This window comes from Apis cerana, linkage group LG3 (genome assembly GCF_029169275.1).
Source record: "Apis cerana isolate GH-2021 linkage group LG3, AcerK_1.0, whole genome shotgun sequence".
In the NCBI taxonomy this organism is placed as follows: domain Eukaryota; kingdom Metazoa; phylum Arthropoda; class Insecta; order Hymenoptera; family Apidae; genus Apis; species Apis cerana.
Window position 1 is genome coordinate 4,468,184 of NC_083854.1, and position 17,080 is coordinate 4,485,263.

At 39.1% G+C, this 17,080-nt stretch overlaps 2 protein-coding genes across 2 annotated transcripts in view; one reads left to right on the forward strand and one right to left on the reverse strand.

Annotated features, from left to right (window-relative positions):
* LOC107993844 (protein lin-37 homolog) overlaps nt 1-17,080 on the forward strand; it is an 85,961-nt gene that overhangs the window by 16,520 nt on the left and 52,361 nt on the right. The window lies entirely within an intron of this gene.
* Nucleotides 114-6,369, reverse strand: LOC114577177 (uncharacterized). Its single transcript, XM_062073211.1, is given in 4 exon segments — nt 114-250; nt 4,768-4,903; nt 4,906-5,085; nt 6,343-6,369. Coding segments are annotated over 4 exon segments (480 nt in total).

The window sequence follows — 17,080 nt, forward strand, 5'->3', positions numbered from 1 at the left end:
GATAATTTTAGCACTTAACAACTTCTTAAGCATAAATTTCTTTCCACGTTGGAACGTGTATTATGCTCATTTCGCAACGAAATTGTGGAAATTTTGTCGAACATGCGTGATAATTAATCCTTCCGGCTATATTTTATGATAATCGACGTGTTCATAGCGCCAAGGGAATATCGACGATCGAACAATGATCGGCAATCCGGAGAATAATTTCGGCCGTAGCAAACCAGTTTCAGGTCGAGATCGATCAATCCTGTTTAAAATGGCTGACGGTTATTATCCTAATTTCCAGCCGACCAAATTTGTTTACGAAACGCGACGTTAAAGCGCAATCATTTTCGGACCACATTACGAGGCGATAAGTGTTCAAACTTACCTTTAACCCTCGTCAAATTGTGAAAGAATCGTTACTCTTTCTGGGAAAGAATTGAATAAGACAGCTATTGAATTAATTATTAACAGGGCAGGAATTATTAAACTCGAGTATTTCTTATCGTGGATTGTCAAATTAATAGACAAGTTTCTCTAATTAGATATAAAAAGCCACCATATTATTTAATTTTAATGATTCAACATTTAATTGCTTAATAAATAATTTATCTTTTTATAGTAGGGTGTCTAATCCTAGTTTTTCATTAAACTATTAATTAATTCTAAATTTCACTTCAAATCAAATATATTTATTTTGATTTTTACATGTTAATTTTATTAGAAAAAATTAATTTCCGAATTAAACTTTCGTTCATTGTTTCAGAATTATCTATTGATTTAAATTTTTATTTTTAATAATTTTATATAATTTTATTGATATAATTAATTTCAAAACCATAATACAATTTTTATTAATAAGTATAATTGGAAATTAATGATCTGTAATAATTAAACTTATTATTCATATCTTTTAATTTATAATTATTACAAACTATCCATTCTTCTAAATGAATTCGTATATCTCTTATCGGAATAAAACGGATTCTCAAAACGTTTATAAATGTTCCAAATCCGATTCGAATTTAATTACGCTTTCGTTTGACAATTTGAATAAACTACCCCCTCGACAATCCAAAAATTGCAATTTAAAAACGAGCCAAACCTATCACAATCATAATTAACATCCCTTCTTACGACTTATCCTTATCCACAGAATCTGAAAAATCGTGAAAAAGAAATCTCGATAACGCAAAATCCCCTTCGAATTATTATTATCCCAAGAGGCACCCCTTTGACCCATCCCCGATTTACATTGAAGGAAAATAACGTTATAAAGGGGAAGGAGGCGCTATACGAGCATTAACGAGCGCGATTATCCGTGGAGAATTACACGGGGATCCATACGTTTCCCCCCTCGTCCCTTATCCGTGGTAATCGTTTTCAGATAACGCGGAATACCTGGTGTAAGAGTTTACCCCGGTATTTGCATGGCCCTTGGGAACCGAGGTCGGTATAAACATGCCCGCATCTCCTTTTCTTCCGATCGGTGAATGCCCCTCCATGCGGCAGCCTCCTCCTCAGGGATCGAAAACTCATCCTAATAGAGCTGATTCCTTAATTCCTTCGGCCGTTCGTCTTCTCTCCGTGGAGTCTTTGGATGGATAAAGTGCGGGGAGAGGGGACTATCGCATGCAACGATACGACGGCTCGTCTGACAGGGGTGGGGAAAGGAATTTTTGTCATCGAAGACTTAAAATTGAAATTAAGCGAGGAAGAGGAGAATTGTATATTGGATTCGATCTTTGAGGTCATCGCGGTTTCAATCGTTTTGTTATGCGATTAAAACCGAGGTCCTTCGAGCTTCCATTTCTAATCTACTTGGTCTTTAAGTGGAAGAGTCGGTAATTATTTTCATCAAGGCTTTATGAAAAATAAATACTTGGAATTTTGCCCCTTTTTTTTCGTGGAAAAGGAAAATTTGTACCTTCTTTGGCTCGTTCCAATTTTCGGCGCAGTTGCGCCAGATCTCTTCGCTCGAGATCAGGGTCGCTTGTCGCATTTCCGGCGCATCCTCCGAGATTGAAAGCTGCTCCCTTTATGCAACAACAACACGGGTATGGAAAAAGAAAAAAAACAATCGATGGAGATGGGGAAAAAATGAGGATGGAAAAGAGAAAGAAACGCGAGGAGGAGACCGATGCTCGATCGATGAACCAGCTCGGCGGTATGAGCAATAAGATCCTCATCTCTCTCGTTAATTATCTCCCTGTAATATCTTTACGAATCGTGCCTTCCTTTTCCTTTTCTTTCCCCATCCTCGTTCTATTCATTTTCCAGTTCAGTTCGGCTATGTCGAAAAAAATATTCTCTTGCATACAAATATTCGTGAATTTAGAAATTTGTAAACGTTGAAAAATGATGTAGAAAATAATTATCCAGATGGATCGTGTTGCAATTCGAAAACTCGATTCCCGAAACGAGACTCGAAATCCAAGTTTATTAAACATATTTTCCCCTGGAAAAATCGCTTTGTTTTAACATAATCCCGTGGAAACTGACGAAACGAACAAGCCCAACGGACGGTTACTTGGAATAGATTTAATGGCCACTTGAATCCAGTTTGCAGCCCTTTCGCCCTCTCTCCATCTTTAAGGCGGAAAAAAAAAGAGAGCGAGAGAAGGGAAGAAAGGAAAGAAAAGGAAATGAAGCAGGAGAAAGGAGGAGGAGGAATCGTGAAAACGAAAGATCCAATTTACTCGTAATCGCGTCACCGCTTTCGGCTCGATTAATTTCTCGTTTCTCCTTTTATCCCTCTTATCTCCGCCCCACCAACGAGACGACGATATCATCGTGTTATGCTTTTCTTTTTCATTGGTGCACACGTACCGAGAAGATTTCGCTGGATCGCCATTGAAATCGGCTAGTCAAAAGCAACCGAACATTTCTGGATGTGCAACTGTTCTGTACTTTGCGATAAAACAAGAAGAAATTGATATTTGGAGTGCAATCGTTTGAAATATTTCTTTCCATCGAAATGAATTGATATTAAAAACCGATCTCATCGCTGGCCGTTTCCTGCACAAATATCGTAATCTCGTGTTTAATCGTGGCGAGTATCCTAATATAATATTCTGTATATTTATTTCTTATGCGAAATTCCAAAGTGTTGAGAAGAATTTCGAAAAATGATAACGCTCCATTTTCTCGCCACTTTCGAGGCGGATTTTTCGCCTTTGTTTAACCCATCGAGATTGAAAGCTACTTCCATTATTTCGAAACGACTCGAATGGATCTTGGAGGAAAATCTTTCCGCCGGGTCCACTGCTCGATCCCCGTGAAAGTAACCTTGTCAAACTCTGCCGTTGGATCGCCTTTTCATCCCCCATTTTCACCCCTCCGCTGTTTTTTTCCTCGCCATTCAATTCTCATTTCTCCACGGTTTTTTCTTTTTTTTTTTTTTTTTCCAACTAATTTCATAACTCTGTTTCCTTCTCTCTCTTTCTCTCACTTTTTTTTTTCTATTTCTTCAGTTTCTCCCGGATTAAATTGCATTATTTTCCGTCCACCCCTCCCCCATTCTCGTTTCATTCGCGACGAAAGAATTAATTTCTTGCGAAAATCTCGTAATCTCGTCTTTTTTAAACGCACCGTGAAAGAAATTTCGATACAATGGATGGCTCTAAAAATCTTATCGGGGCTACTGTTCGTGGTCTCGTTATGCTTTCGCGTTAAGCACGCGAGAATTTTAAGTTTCCTTTGAGAATTCGAAGAATTGAAATTACACTTGGTGAAACAAACATTTCATTTCATTCGACACTTTTTTCTTTCTCGTTGTTGGCACTCGTATTGTGCGAATCGTCACTTTAAATTTTTTGAATTTGTTAATATTTGGACTGGAGAAAGATTAATGAAGCTCTGATTGTACGTGTTTATATTATTTACACGTAGGTTTGTGTACGTTTCAGTGATATTAATCGAGGAATAAATGGAAGAAATTTTCCTTCGTAAGTTTATTTAATGGGTGGCAATAATGGTTCATCGTGGATTTTAAAATAGTGAAATTGTTATATGAAGCTATAGAGCAAGTGTACAGAGGTTCCACGAATTAAAAGACCTCGCCGTAATATAGGCCACAGCGTAAAATTTTACGATATTGCGCCTGTTTATCAGGAAGTTCGTTTGTTCGCGAATAGGGGGTGGCGCCGAGTCATTCTCCATAATCGAAGAGAAAAGATATTATCACCTTTACGAGCATCTTCAAATTTATTCAAATAGTCCAACAATTAATTTCCTTTTATTTCTTACGAACACTTAATTATTCGTCACGCTCCAATTCTTCCCGATAAAATTTTCGTATTACTCCTCGAAATAAATTACTCGTAATTAAACGAAAACCTCGATATATTTTCTTTCCTTCCATAAAATTTTTAACCTCGAATTATTTTATTTTAATCTCCGAGTTTCATCTTCACACACAATTTCTGCAACTCGTGAAAATTTATAATGTTACAAGATGCCAGAAACTAAATCGTTCGTTATTTAACATCTCCCTTCTTTCAATTATTTTCTCAAACAACGTAGATGACCTATTTCTTCAACCAGAATTCTGATTATCAATTTTTCGTATCAATTTTTTTCATTTATCGAATCTTCTTTCTTCAAACCATAATTGACGATTTTCTCGAGAGTCGAGCTATTCGACGTATAATAAAATTGAAATTTGACGTGGATCGACACGAAAGAAATATTATAAAAATAAACCGGTAAAAGGAGAAATTAAGAGATAGCGTAGGACGATGGAAATCCTGCAGCCAGATGGATGAGCATCGAGTAAAATACCAGGAATCGTGGAGCGTGCAGTGATTCCGTAGGTCGAGGTCTGTTTTGAACGGGCAAAGAGCCCGATAAGACCAGGAAGGAAGTAGCTCGGCTTGTTTCCCATTGTTGCCAGCCACAAAGAATGTAAGTACGTCCCTTGCCTTTTCTTCTTGTTTCTTGCCAGATAGTTGTCCGATCTAATACGGCCGAATTAGGTAGCCAGTCAACGATAGATCGATAGAACGATGTTCTTTCGCCAATGCTGCCCTCGAAAACTTGAAAAGATTTACGGCGATCTCGTAATTCGTGCGTTTTCTTCGGAAAGTAGATTTCCTCGAACTACGTTAATAATAAAACGTCGAAGACTTTGTATTAATTTAAAAGTTAATATTCTTCGAGGTAAGTTGGATCTTTATTTAATCGATCTCCGTCGAGATTAATTATGTCGATTAAGGAAGTATTGAGTAACTGACGAAACGAGGGGAAAAAAGTAAAGGAATAATGTTGCTTAATAAAATTGACTACCTTACAGGTACTCAATTAGTTTATTATTAAGTGTAAAGAGAATATTATAGATAAAATAAAAGTAAAGGTGATCAGTTAATGCAAGTAGAATATTAATGCAATAATGGGCGTTAAGGAAAAGAGGATTGGATTATAAAGGAACTCGCTAAAATGGTTATAATAAATCGTTGGAAAAATCCTTATCAAAGTGAATATATTCCTCCATAAACGATCTTTGAACGATTAATCGCGATAACAATTGTAAATGAAAGATCGTTAGAAACGCGCAACTTTAAAACGTTTTTTGATTTATCTCGATATGACTTCCGGTTCCCGAGATATCGTCGCGTAAAGAAGAGAATAATTTTTAATCATTTACCTTGAACTAAACCTGATTAATCCTATTAAAATTAGGAAAACTTTAAACCGCTATAACTCCGAAGATAATTACTTCCGGTCAACGAGCGAACGATCGTTGGAAGCGCAGAACCTTGCCCTTCAAAACGCTTTTTGATTTATCTCGATATCGCTTCCGGTTCCCGAGATATCGTCGCGTAAAGAAAAGGATAATTTTTCATCGTTTACCTTAAACCTGATTAACTCTATTAAAAATTAGGAAAACTTTAAACCGCTATAACTCCGAAGATAATTACTTCCGGTCAACGAACGAAAGATCGTTGGAAGCGCAGAACCTTGCCCTTCGAAACGCTTTTTGATTTATCTCGATATCACTTCCGGTTCCCGAGATATCGTCGCGTAAAGAGAGAGGTAATTTCTGATCGTTTATTATCTCCCTCCTTGTCGGTTATTCGGGCCTCTCGCTCGTTCCTCGCCTCACTGACCTATCTCAAACTCCTCGACGAACGACAATAGATTCCTGGAAAAAATGTAGGTCACTGTGTCGCGAATTCGTTCATAATTCCTGCACCGTCCTAACCACTTTGAATCGTTATATCTCGGGAACCGATCGAGATATCGGGATAAATCAAAAAGTGGCTTCAATGGAACGATTTTCTCTATTTCCCAAATGTTGTTTAATGACGAAATTTTTAATTTCTCGTGCGATTTTTTTTAACGAAAACTCAAACTTACTTTCTTCATTTCTCGATCGCGGTTCATTTGTAGTTTTATCGCGATAATAAATAAAATGAACGATCCCACGTTCGTATCAAATTTTTCTGTCTAAAATTAACCTAAAATTATATACATATATATATAAAATATATAAAAATCTATTCCCAATTCAATTTCTACGCACGAGAACGATAACGTTTTCTATATTTTCCTTCAGTTTTCAATCCCTACTTCTATTATACTCCCACGCAAACTCCGCGCCCCACTATGAGGAAGGCTACATTGGACGGTAGCCGAATTCTCCGGATAGTTGTTGATTCGTATCGAGCCACGGGCGGAAAAAAAATTCAATCAATTCCGCGGCAACTCAATCAACTTTCATGACAGAAGGTAAAGCCACTAAATTGATCGATATACGCATACATGTATATCCTGCCTGTACCACACGCTCGCGCGCACACGTGCACGTATATATGAAACCTACGTATCCGTTCTGGAGTCGAGGTTCGGAAATAATGCCGCGGAATAGATTTAAACAGCAAACCAGAACAGACTCGGTTACTGTACCGAAACGTATTTCACGGTAATTTCGAGGGGAAAACTGTGAACAAAAGGCCGGCCACGGCTGAAAAGCGGCCGTTATCGGCAGAACAATAGCAAATCCAGCTGAAAATCTTTATTATCGCCGGGAATTGGATACATATATATATATATATATTGTATCCACGCAAAGAAGGAGAGAAGGAAAGAGAAGAATGGAGTTACGGATTTTCCTCTTACCTCGGAAAAAAAAAAGACAAACCGTTCACGCTGTTGCACGCATCGACGTGCATTTTCCAAAGTGTGCTCCTACGAATTCGTTTCGCCAGAAATGGACCTGGTTTTTCCAAATTACACGCCATCCTGTTCGACCTATCGCATTATTATAAATTATTATAATTAATATAACATTACCTCGTGATATGTCGATGACACCGGCGAGTTTCAATTTTAATTTTCGACAATTTTTCCAAAAGAAATTCCACGAGATTATTAACTCTCGTTAACGCAAGTATTTCTCGCGACGTAATATTCGTTCGACTGGAAACACGCGCAAATATAAGCCACGCTTCTTATCTTCTAATCCGACTCGGTAAACTCGGCCGAATGTTTCCATCCTTGTGTTGACATTTTTTCCCAATATTTCTATCCCCGGCACGAATATGATGAATTCGTAGGAAATAATATATACCGAGAGGAATCTCGTTTACGCTCCTGAATTAAAACCTCTTCAAACTTCCTCTCGGGAGCGATAACGTTGGAAATCGAGGAGAATCCGGCGAATTCGCTCGTCAAACCGAGTGACAGTGGAGACGAATGGGCGAAAAGTGGAGAGGTGATCCGAGACTTATCGAACGAGTCCGCGAAAAGGGGGGAGGGGTCGGTAAAAGGGAACGAGGCCGGAATAACGACGTCAGCCCGAACTAGTTTCGAACTAGTTGGAGCGGATTGGCCGGGCTGTGAAAGACGGCGGACGGCAGGTGCGTGGCCGGTTGATTGTCGAGGTGTGAAATCGCCGCGATTTCGAGCAGAACAGGGGTCACCCTCCCTCCCTCCCTCCCTCCCCGCTTGAAATTTCGTAAAATTAGCCGAAACTAGGGAGGGAATTCGTGTGATCGATCCGCTTCCATTAATACACAGGGATCCAGTTTAAAGTTTGAAATGATGAGGGTGGAATATCGAAAAGGGTCATATTCGGTTATGTTCGATTAAAAAGTAAATAATAACCATAGGAAGCTTATTATTTTATATACGAACGAATAGTGGAAAGTATTAGAATTTTTATATTATCTTAGGGAATTTATTATACATAGGGAAGAAAAGTAGCAGAGAATGATAAATCCTTGAGGATAGTTTAATTGATTATTGAATTTGTGTAACTTCATCGTACGTGTTGTATTTCGAAACTTAACAAGTTGATAGCTTCGATAAGAGAAGTTTAATATCTGAGAGAGGGGGAGGAGGAAGGAATTTGTTTTTCAGATACACGTTTCTGCAAAGACTCCGTTGAAGAAATCGTATGGAGGAGGGTTCAAAGCGTGGAAACTTTTAAAATGGCACAAAGCTGTGTCCACCTTGTTTCGTGGCGGAGTTCTTTTAATGAAGAGGAAACTAATTAAAACGTCTGCGAAGACGAAGTCGGCCGCGTGCGTTGCGGGAATAAACGAAAGTTTCTTTTGTTCCCGCGCGGACAAAAGGGAAACAAGGTTTCTGATGAAAGGGGATATGTTTTTTCATTAATGGGATATTATCAGATTTTCTGTCTTATTCTAAAAATAATCCACCGAGAATCTAACTTTTCAAACGTTTATAATTCCTCGATGTATACATCAGAGCAAATAACAAAGAGAACATATATATATTTTCAATAGAATAATAAAAAATAGTTATACTAAATCAACACGTATTATGTACGCCTAGATTAAAAATTTTCACAATTTCATAACTCTTAATATCACCTCGATTGTATATAAAAATTCGCGATCAAATTATTAAACGTAATTACAATTTTCAAACGGAAGAAGCGGCATAAATAACATGCTGGAAACAACAAAGTAGCAATACTTTGAAGGGAAATACGCGCACGATTACCCCATCCCGATTCAGAAAGCGGCGTTCGAAGCGAGCTGCTTCTTTCTGGGCTCGAAGAAGAGGGAAAGAGAGAGAGAGAAGAAACGCGAGAGGATTCCTCGAAACGTCTCTCGTTATGAATGACGAGAGAGGGAGAAAGAGCGATGGAGGGGACGACGAGGAAATCTGGGTCAGTGGTGGAGGGCGGAAAATCGCCGGTTACGGCTCGGTTGGCGACCGACAGATATTAAAGGGGCGACGACCACCTCCGTCGTCCCAGAGTCTCTTAATGCCTCTTAATTAACGTCGACGAGAGGCCTGGCCGTGTGCATCCCTTTACCACCTTCCTTACCCACATTGCCGCCTCGCTAACAGGCTGCGGAAATTGCCGTGGTTACGCGTGGAAAGCGGCGAAAGAACGATTTTCGAAAACTCGATCGATTATCTCGATCGATATCTTATCGATTATCAATCTGGATTAATCTTTTCTTTTTATTTTTTCTAAATTGGAACGAAGATTTGAGAAACGGTGATATTTCTTTTACAAACGGAGTGAGTTTAATTTGGAATACGACGACGATTATAATTGTTGAGTTGAGAAACGAGTTGAAGAAATTAAATATTGATCTGTCGATGATATACAAATTAATTTTTCCACTTGTCAATAATATTATTAAATTATCGAGTTAATGTACGAATTGATATTTGATGAAGGAAAGGGAGATTATTAAGGGGAGGTAGATTACATGGAATCTTTTTAATTTCAATCCCTTTGAAATTTAAACTTCTCTTGTTTTCGCATTTATTATTAATGCGACGCGTTTATCCATTCGTCAAACGTTTCTTTACATTTACAAAGATAAATGACAATACACGGTGAAACCGTGGGACGAGATACGCATCAAGAAATGAAAAATAATGTTCGAAACGAAATGGTCGGTGGACTTCCGTTTTGTTCTATAGTAATATGTGTACGATTTTATCGGATCAGATATAGAATATCCGCGAGAGGTATTAGAGAAGGGCGCGCAAGGGTGCGGGGAGGAATAAAAGGCGGGATTCCATCGAGAAAATATTAAACACCGAGGCGAGCGCAATTAAAGGTACACAGCGATATCTCGATATTGGACTACATTCTTCCTTTATGGAAAAGATATTGCCGGGCACAAAGCGTCGACGCTGCACCTCCATATTTCATTCGGCAATTAATCCAACCTCACGGTCCAATAAACTCAACGGGCAAATAAATTGGGAACAAAATTTTCCACCGAATAAACCCCCTCTTGAAAAAAAAAATCTCGAAGGAATCCATCCCCTCGTTTCAAAAGTCATCATCAGGGAGAAAATAAATTTTCGCGGGAATCGAGAGAATTGAAAATTTCCCTTCCCTTAACACTCACATAAATGATAAACTTTGCAAAAACTCGGTTACCAATTAAAACTTAACGACGAATAAATTTCTTCGTTACCAACGAATTTCGAGAATTGAAAAAATCTTCTTTTCAACAAATATATCCCTTCGAAATCTAACTTCCGAGCGTAAGATTTCCGAAAGAAAAAAGAAAAAAAATAAATCCTCGAACAAATCCTTATTTCCTTATTTCACGTCTAATTAAAAATCAAGAATCTCTCTCTCTCTCTTCGTAACGAACTTCGAGAATTGGAAAAAGAAAAAAAAATCTTTTCCAATTTCTCTCCCCCCCTCGAAATCCACGTGTAAATTCCACGATGAAATTTCCAAGTTTCGAGGATTCGTTCGCGTTAATTCCTCGCGAGATCAAAATTAATTCCAAGACGAGGAAGGAGAGCGAGAAAAATCGAAGGAAAAGGGAACGATCGAGGGTAAATCTACGCGAAGAACAATGGCGGGAAAGAAGTGGAGAGAAGTAGAGGGGGGTAAAGCGGAAAAACGCGGTCGTTCGCCGCAAGCTCAATTTCTACGTGGAATGCGCGCGATCCACCTTTCTACTTTATCGTTCCGGAGAGAAAGAGAAAGAGCACTCGGCCGTTTAAACCCTGCCACGCGATCGACAAGGAAATTTCTGCACGAGTTCACTGGGATTATGTTGTCCTCCCCGTACCCGTAAATTGCCCCCGTTGTAGTTTAATAAATTTCTAAGGATCGCCCTCTCCTCGAAACTCGGCTCACAAGCTCTCACTTCCTCAATTACACACCCGTGCAATTTCTTTGATCGTGATGATTTTATCCGTTTCTCCTTCCCCGTATCATCCATCCGTGCTCCTTCGATAGAAATGAAAATTTCCCAAGAAGAAGAAGGACTCCTTCCGAATTCTCCTTCCCTCGAAAAGAGAATCATCGACCCTTTCAAACTGTTTTCCAAACTTCGCAACAATAATTCTACCTCTATAGAACTTTATCTCGCCATGGTGAAATCACTTTATTACTGGTTGAAATAACTGTAAAGGGATAAATAAATAAATAAAAACGAGCGAATTCTCTTGCGTGTCACCCTCTCCCCTCCCCTTCCCTCCCGTTAGATCGCTCCTATAATTTGCACGGGGCCGAGGCGGGAAAGAGGATCGATTCGAAGGGGCCGTGTAATACGGGGCATCCGCGCCGGAATTCACCGCAAGGATCGTGAAATCCTGTTAGGGCCGGCCGTTGGACGGCCATTTAACGAGACAGACGTCCCGCCCACGGATTAGAGGGTAGAAACGACAGGACGTTTGACTCTGAGACAATCTATCGTCGGATAAAGGCGAAAGATAGGGGCCGGGAGAGGGAGAGGAAGAGGGACGTCTCTATCTATCGGAATCCACTTTGCAGACGGATGCCGGGGAATTTTGAATGTCCCGGCAAGAAGCGGATCCTTCCCCCTCCTCCTCTCCCCTCCCCTCCCCTCGTATCGACAGGTCGAACTGTATTTATGGTCGGTGGACCGGCCTTCGAGTAGGAATCACGGATGTGGGCGGGGGAGGAGGGGCGCGGATCCGATTCCCGGATGCCGGATTTATCTTTCGATTGTATTTGGTGAAATAACGGTGGATTTTGTTCGTTTCTGCCCTTCTGTGAAAAGGGATATTATATCCGATTTTTTTTCTCCTTTTTCACGTCGTATACGTTTTCTCTCGTTGTTGCTTTCAAAAGTGATTAGATGAATTTGGTAAATTTAATTATTATTTGTCGTGCAGTTTCTTTCTTTCTTTTTTTTTTTTTTTTTCGTATTTGTTAGTTGAAAAGGATTATTGTACGGATAAATTCATTACACGATTCGTATCTTGAAATCTATTTACAAACTATTTAATTTATTAAAATTATTATTAAATCGCAATTAACAATCGTGAATGGGAAGATGATGTACAAACGAATAAACGAACTCTCTCAGAAATAAATGAATATATGTATTCGTGCGAGGATTGAAAGGAAGAATTTACCCTTCTTTCCGATAACAGTACCGATATGATCAATATCTCTCGCGGCAAATATTTTTTTAATAAAATACTTGTTTTACACGGACACGTTTCAAACACACCAATGATATTGACAAACACTGCAATTGTAAATATTCATCGGCAGGGAACACGTCACCGACCGATGAACATCAAAACACCCATCTCCTATCTCTCTCTCGAACTCTCTGAACCGAAACCTTTACGCGCAATTTAATTATCCTGTAATTCGACAGGACTTGTATTTGCCAGGAATCGGTGAAAACGATCCCTAGGTGATGCGAATTCTCGAAAGGGAGGGAAGGGGTCGACGTCGAGCATTCGTGAACTTGGCCATCGAGGATTTTGGAGGATCGACTCGATTTATTCTTACCTCTCCTTTATTCTTTCGAAGAACAATTTTTATGATTTTGTATTCGCGACTACACGTTAAAAAATGCTTCGCAATTTCTACGATATATTACATTGTACAATTTAAATTCTTTTTTAATTATTTTATTGATGAGGGGGAGGATGATAATTTCCGAAAGGATAATTAAATAATGTATTCGCGTTTATCCCTTCTTTACAACCCCTCGTACGACTTCCTCCTCGTTCCCTTCGAGCATTAAAGGTGAAAATCTATCGATAACTGGAACAAACTACCCCTCCCCCGAAGGAACATCGTCATCCGCAAACGCTTCTCCTCCCTCCACACCCATTTAAATTCAAATTCACCCACTTTCCCGCCACTTCTTCCCTCGCAAGAGACCACTAAATTCTCCATCTTCGAAAACTCGATTTCCACGAGTAGAGTAGACTCCGGCGGTAGACCAGCATGATTTGCATAATGCTGTTTAATCAACAAAATATCGATACCGGGAAATCTATGGATATTCCGCCATGAATACAATGCCCAATTAACGTTATACAGGGACTCGCGTAAAATTGGCCTTTCTCCTCCACCCCAAAGTTTAATATAATGGAAATCCTGTAAGACGCGGCGGGGAAGTTGAGCTGGGACGGAATCAATTTCCCCCAGAGCCATCCAGCGTCAAATCGCTCGAACAAAGTTGAAATCACGCTGCAACAACACCGATAACGGGTGTTCCTGACGCGCGGCAGCCTCTGTTTCCGCTCGTGGCCTTCCGGTCGCGAAGTAAAGACCTCCCAGTTACAGGAGGAATGTTTGCGGGTTGTCCAGAACGATCTTGAATCTTTCTTTTTTGGTTAATTAAATTCAGAACCAGTAATCTTCTTTCTGATGTTTGATTAATTCTTTTTTTTTTTTTTTAATGAGACTGACTATTTTAACGGTATGTTTTCAAAGGAAAAATTAGATGCCTGAACGATGATGCAGAATTTATTTATTAATTTTTATATGTTGTTTGGAATTAATCAATGAATACCAATATCTATAATTTTCGGAGAAAATATATTCCGTTTTCGGGAGAGGATCGTATTTCTGGATAATTCAGTGTAATAAATTAAATATTGGGAAATCAGATACAGTTTATTTGATACGATAATATTTGTGCTCAATGTTTAATGGATTCGGGTTGACGAAACTACTGAAATATTACTCTAGCGAATATCAATGTTATTTAAATAAATCATCCTAACGTGTTATAACTCTAATAAATAACAAGTCTATATCTATCCATATTGAATTTTTAATTTCCACGAATCTTGCGCGATCCTTTCTTACATTCCAACTGTAAGTAAAATCTTTCGATCCAAAAAGACGAACCATCTCAAAAATCGCCTTAAGCCTCGCTTAATTAACCTTGAAAAAATTCATATCGCAAATCCCTGTGAAGAACGGAACTCTTGAAACCCCTTCTAAATAAATAACGCGCAAACGAGGTAACAAAGTGAGCCCCCTCCCCCCAATTATTTCAAATACCAGGCCAGTGTATAGAAGAGGTACGTACCAATTAAAATCCACGGGGATCAGACGGGGAAAGGTTGATACACACCGTTATACACACCTCCTGTAAACGACAAAGTCGTTTGAGCGAACGATCCGCTAATTATTTCCAACGACAAAGTCGTAAGCGGCGGCTTACAACGCGCGTAAGCTTCGCCAATTTTTCCGTGTTCGTTCCAAACTCAAACTTGTCACGACCTATTATTTCGCCTTCCTACGTGTGCGTGGGTGTACACGTAGCGGAAAAATTTTCGCGAAAGAATATTTTTCTAACTGTCACCGTTGTTTACTCGCTACTCGTGCAAAAGCTCGTGGAACCTGGTGGCACGAAACTGAAATTTCCTCCCCGGCCCGGGAATATCGTTCGAATTTTATTTCGTTTCGAAAGATAAAACGAGTGGAGGAACGGAGGGAGGGAGGGGAGTAGGTGTGTGTATCGACTCCTCGTGTCGCGAAAGAAACACAATAATGCCAAGAGAAGGGAGAAATTGTACGCTCGAGGAGGAAATTTATCGACGATGAAAGGTGGTCTATCGTATATTTTCTTCTCGTTTTTTCCGCCTATTTTCGATATAACGATTGCGGGGCTTATTTATGTAACTTTCGAGGTTTTTAATTCCTCGAAACGAGTCGTAAAAGATGTATTGACGAGAGTGAAATATATCTGAAGATCAATTTAAGCAATGTTTCTCCTTTTTCTGATTTTATAAAATGGAGTATATAATTGACTTTAACTGATCCGTTTACGCATCAAGGTTAAAATTTTACCAGAGAGATAATTATTTTTTAAGGGATTTTTAAGTGTTCGATTTTCGCGCGTGAAAACCGTTTCGAAATTTGCGTCGAGCGAAACTCTGGAATACAATAGGAAAGAGGATATAGTGGAAATATTCTTGTTGAGAATGGGGGATGGACTCGTTCGATTTGTGGAGAGTACAATTCTGAGTTGTAATTGTTGATGGGCAGGTTGATTGTTTAGGAAGAGTGGTTCATTGAAATGGTTGAGGGTAGAATTTATTCAATGCGTAGAATGATGAGCGAAGTAGCGGATATCGATCCTCGTGTACTGGCGTCTCCTCTATATTTTCTGAAAATGTTGCGTACACGCAACATAAAATAGAACAGAACAGAATTGGACGTTTTACGAGTTACTTACAAGTATTCACGAAATTCACGTTATATAATGACAATGTATAAATAATTTTTATGAGAAAGCTTCATAATTATAGATGGATTCGTATATAATACCACGCTACATTAAAAGAACGATATTTCAAAACCTTTATAATCTTTCTCTCTCCCCCTCGTTTCGTTTGGAATAGAAACGAAATAAGGTGGAAACGTCCTCGAATCCTGTAATCCAACCCTGACTTCCGGTTTAATTACCGTTGGCCGGTGGCTGTGTGTTCGTTTGTCCCGAGTGCAATTACATAAGCGCGTATCTCGTGTCAAAGGGGAAAAGAGGAGAAGGAAGAAGAGAAGAGAATCGAGCATTTTCGAGTTGACGGTCGTCCTAGTTGGGAATTTTTCCCACGACTTGGAGAGCTCGCGGCCGGAAACCGCCTCGGCCAACGGAGGAGAACATCACAGAAAGAAACTGTAATACGCTCGTTAGCATGGTCATCTAAATGCAAAAGTGCGCCGAGGAGAGGATGCTGCTTGTAACTGGTCGCCACTTTAATTTCATTCCTTCCTTCCGGGTCTCGGTCGGTAAATGATATCTTGCAGTCATTTTGGCAACCTTGCCGGCAATTACTACCGATTTCTTTCAATTTTCAATTTAAGTAAATATCCTTTAATAAATAATATTTTCCTTTCTTTTCTTTTTCTTAATCGGAATGATAATCGTTAATGATAAAAAGGAATTGTTTATTATTAATTTCTCTCTGATATTTTCGAAGAATATAACAAAACGAGTAAACAATCTTGCTCTCTTTTCAATTTTGCAAATATCTCTCGTCTACGATTCAAAGATGATTCCGTCTTCTGAAACTCGATCGAATGGATCAATTAAGCGGGCAATGAAAATAACTTGTGTAATTATCGAGCGTGCGACGCTAAACAAAAACCTATTATAATATAGGCGGGCGAATTTGAATATCGACTTAGTAATTAATGCGACTGGAGCAATTATCGATGCTCATTTGGTTACAGGGGCTGATATTCGCGCGTAATGTATGTAGATCAAACGGGATCCCGCGTGATCATACAATGCTTCCCGCTCTCAATAATGAATCTCTCGTATAATTTGCCGCTGGTAAAATAACAAAAGATATCCGAGCAAACGAGCATTGTAATCAACATTGGTTAAAACTTGGTTAATAAAAGGGAGGGGATCGTTCCTTGCGTTAAATCTCTTTTTGCAATTCGATCCCCTCGAAACAATTTTAATATCGTAATCGCGTGTACGTAAATAATACGGATTAATATTATCAATTTTAGGCCAGAAATATAATTCATACGCATTTAATCCATCTTTATAACAATATAATAGATATTCTCTTTCAAATTTTCATCCATTCTGCAGCGTCCTATTTCCTATCTTCTTTATAACGTTTCCGTTTTTATGCCAGCTATGTACAATTAAAAGAAATGTTTCAACTACTGGAATTATAATAATTGACGAATATCTTGCTCGGTTTAAGTAACTTAAAACGTTTAATAATCATATCTTCGCACCTTATCCCCTGTTTTCTTTGTACGCCTCTCCAACGAGCGAGCCATCGTTCTCTATTTCGTATCTCGCGTCAAAGAACGGAGGAGACTTGGAGGCGAGATTGCGCTAATTAGAGCCTCGACCGCCACGGTAGACAATAATTATCACGA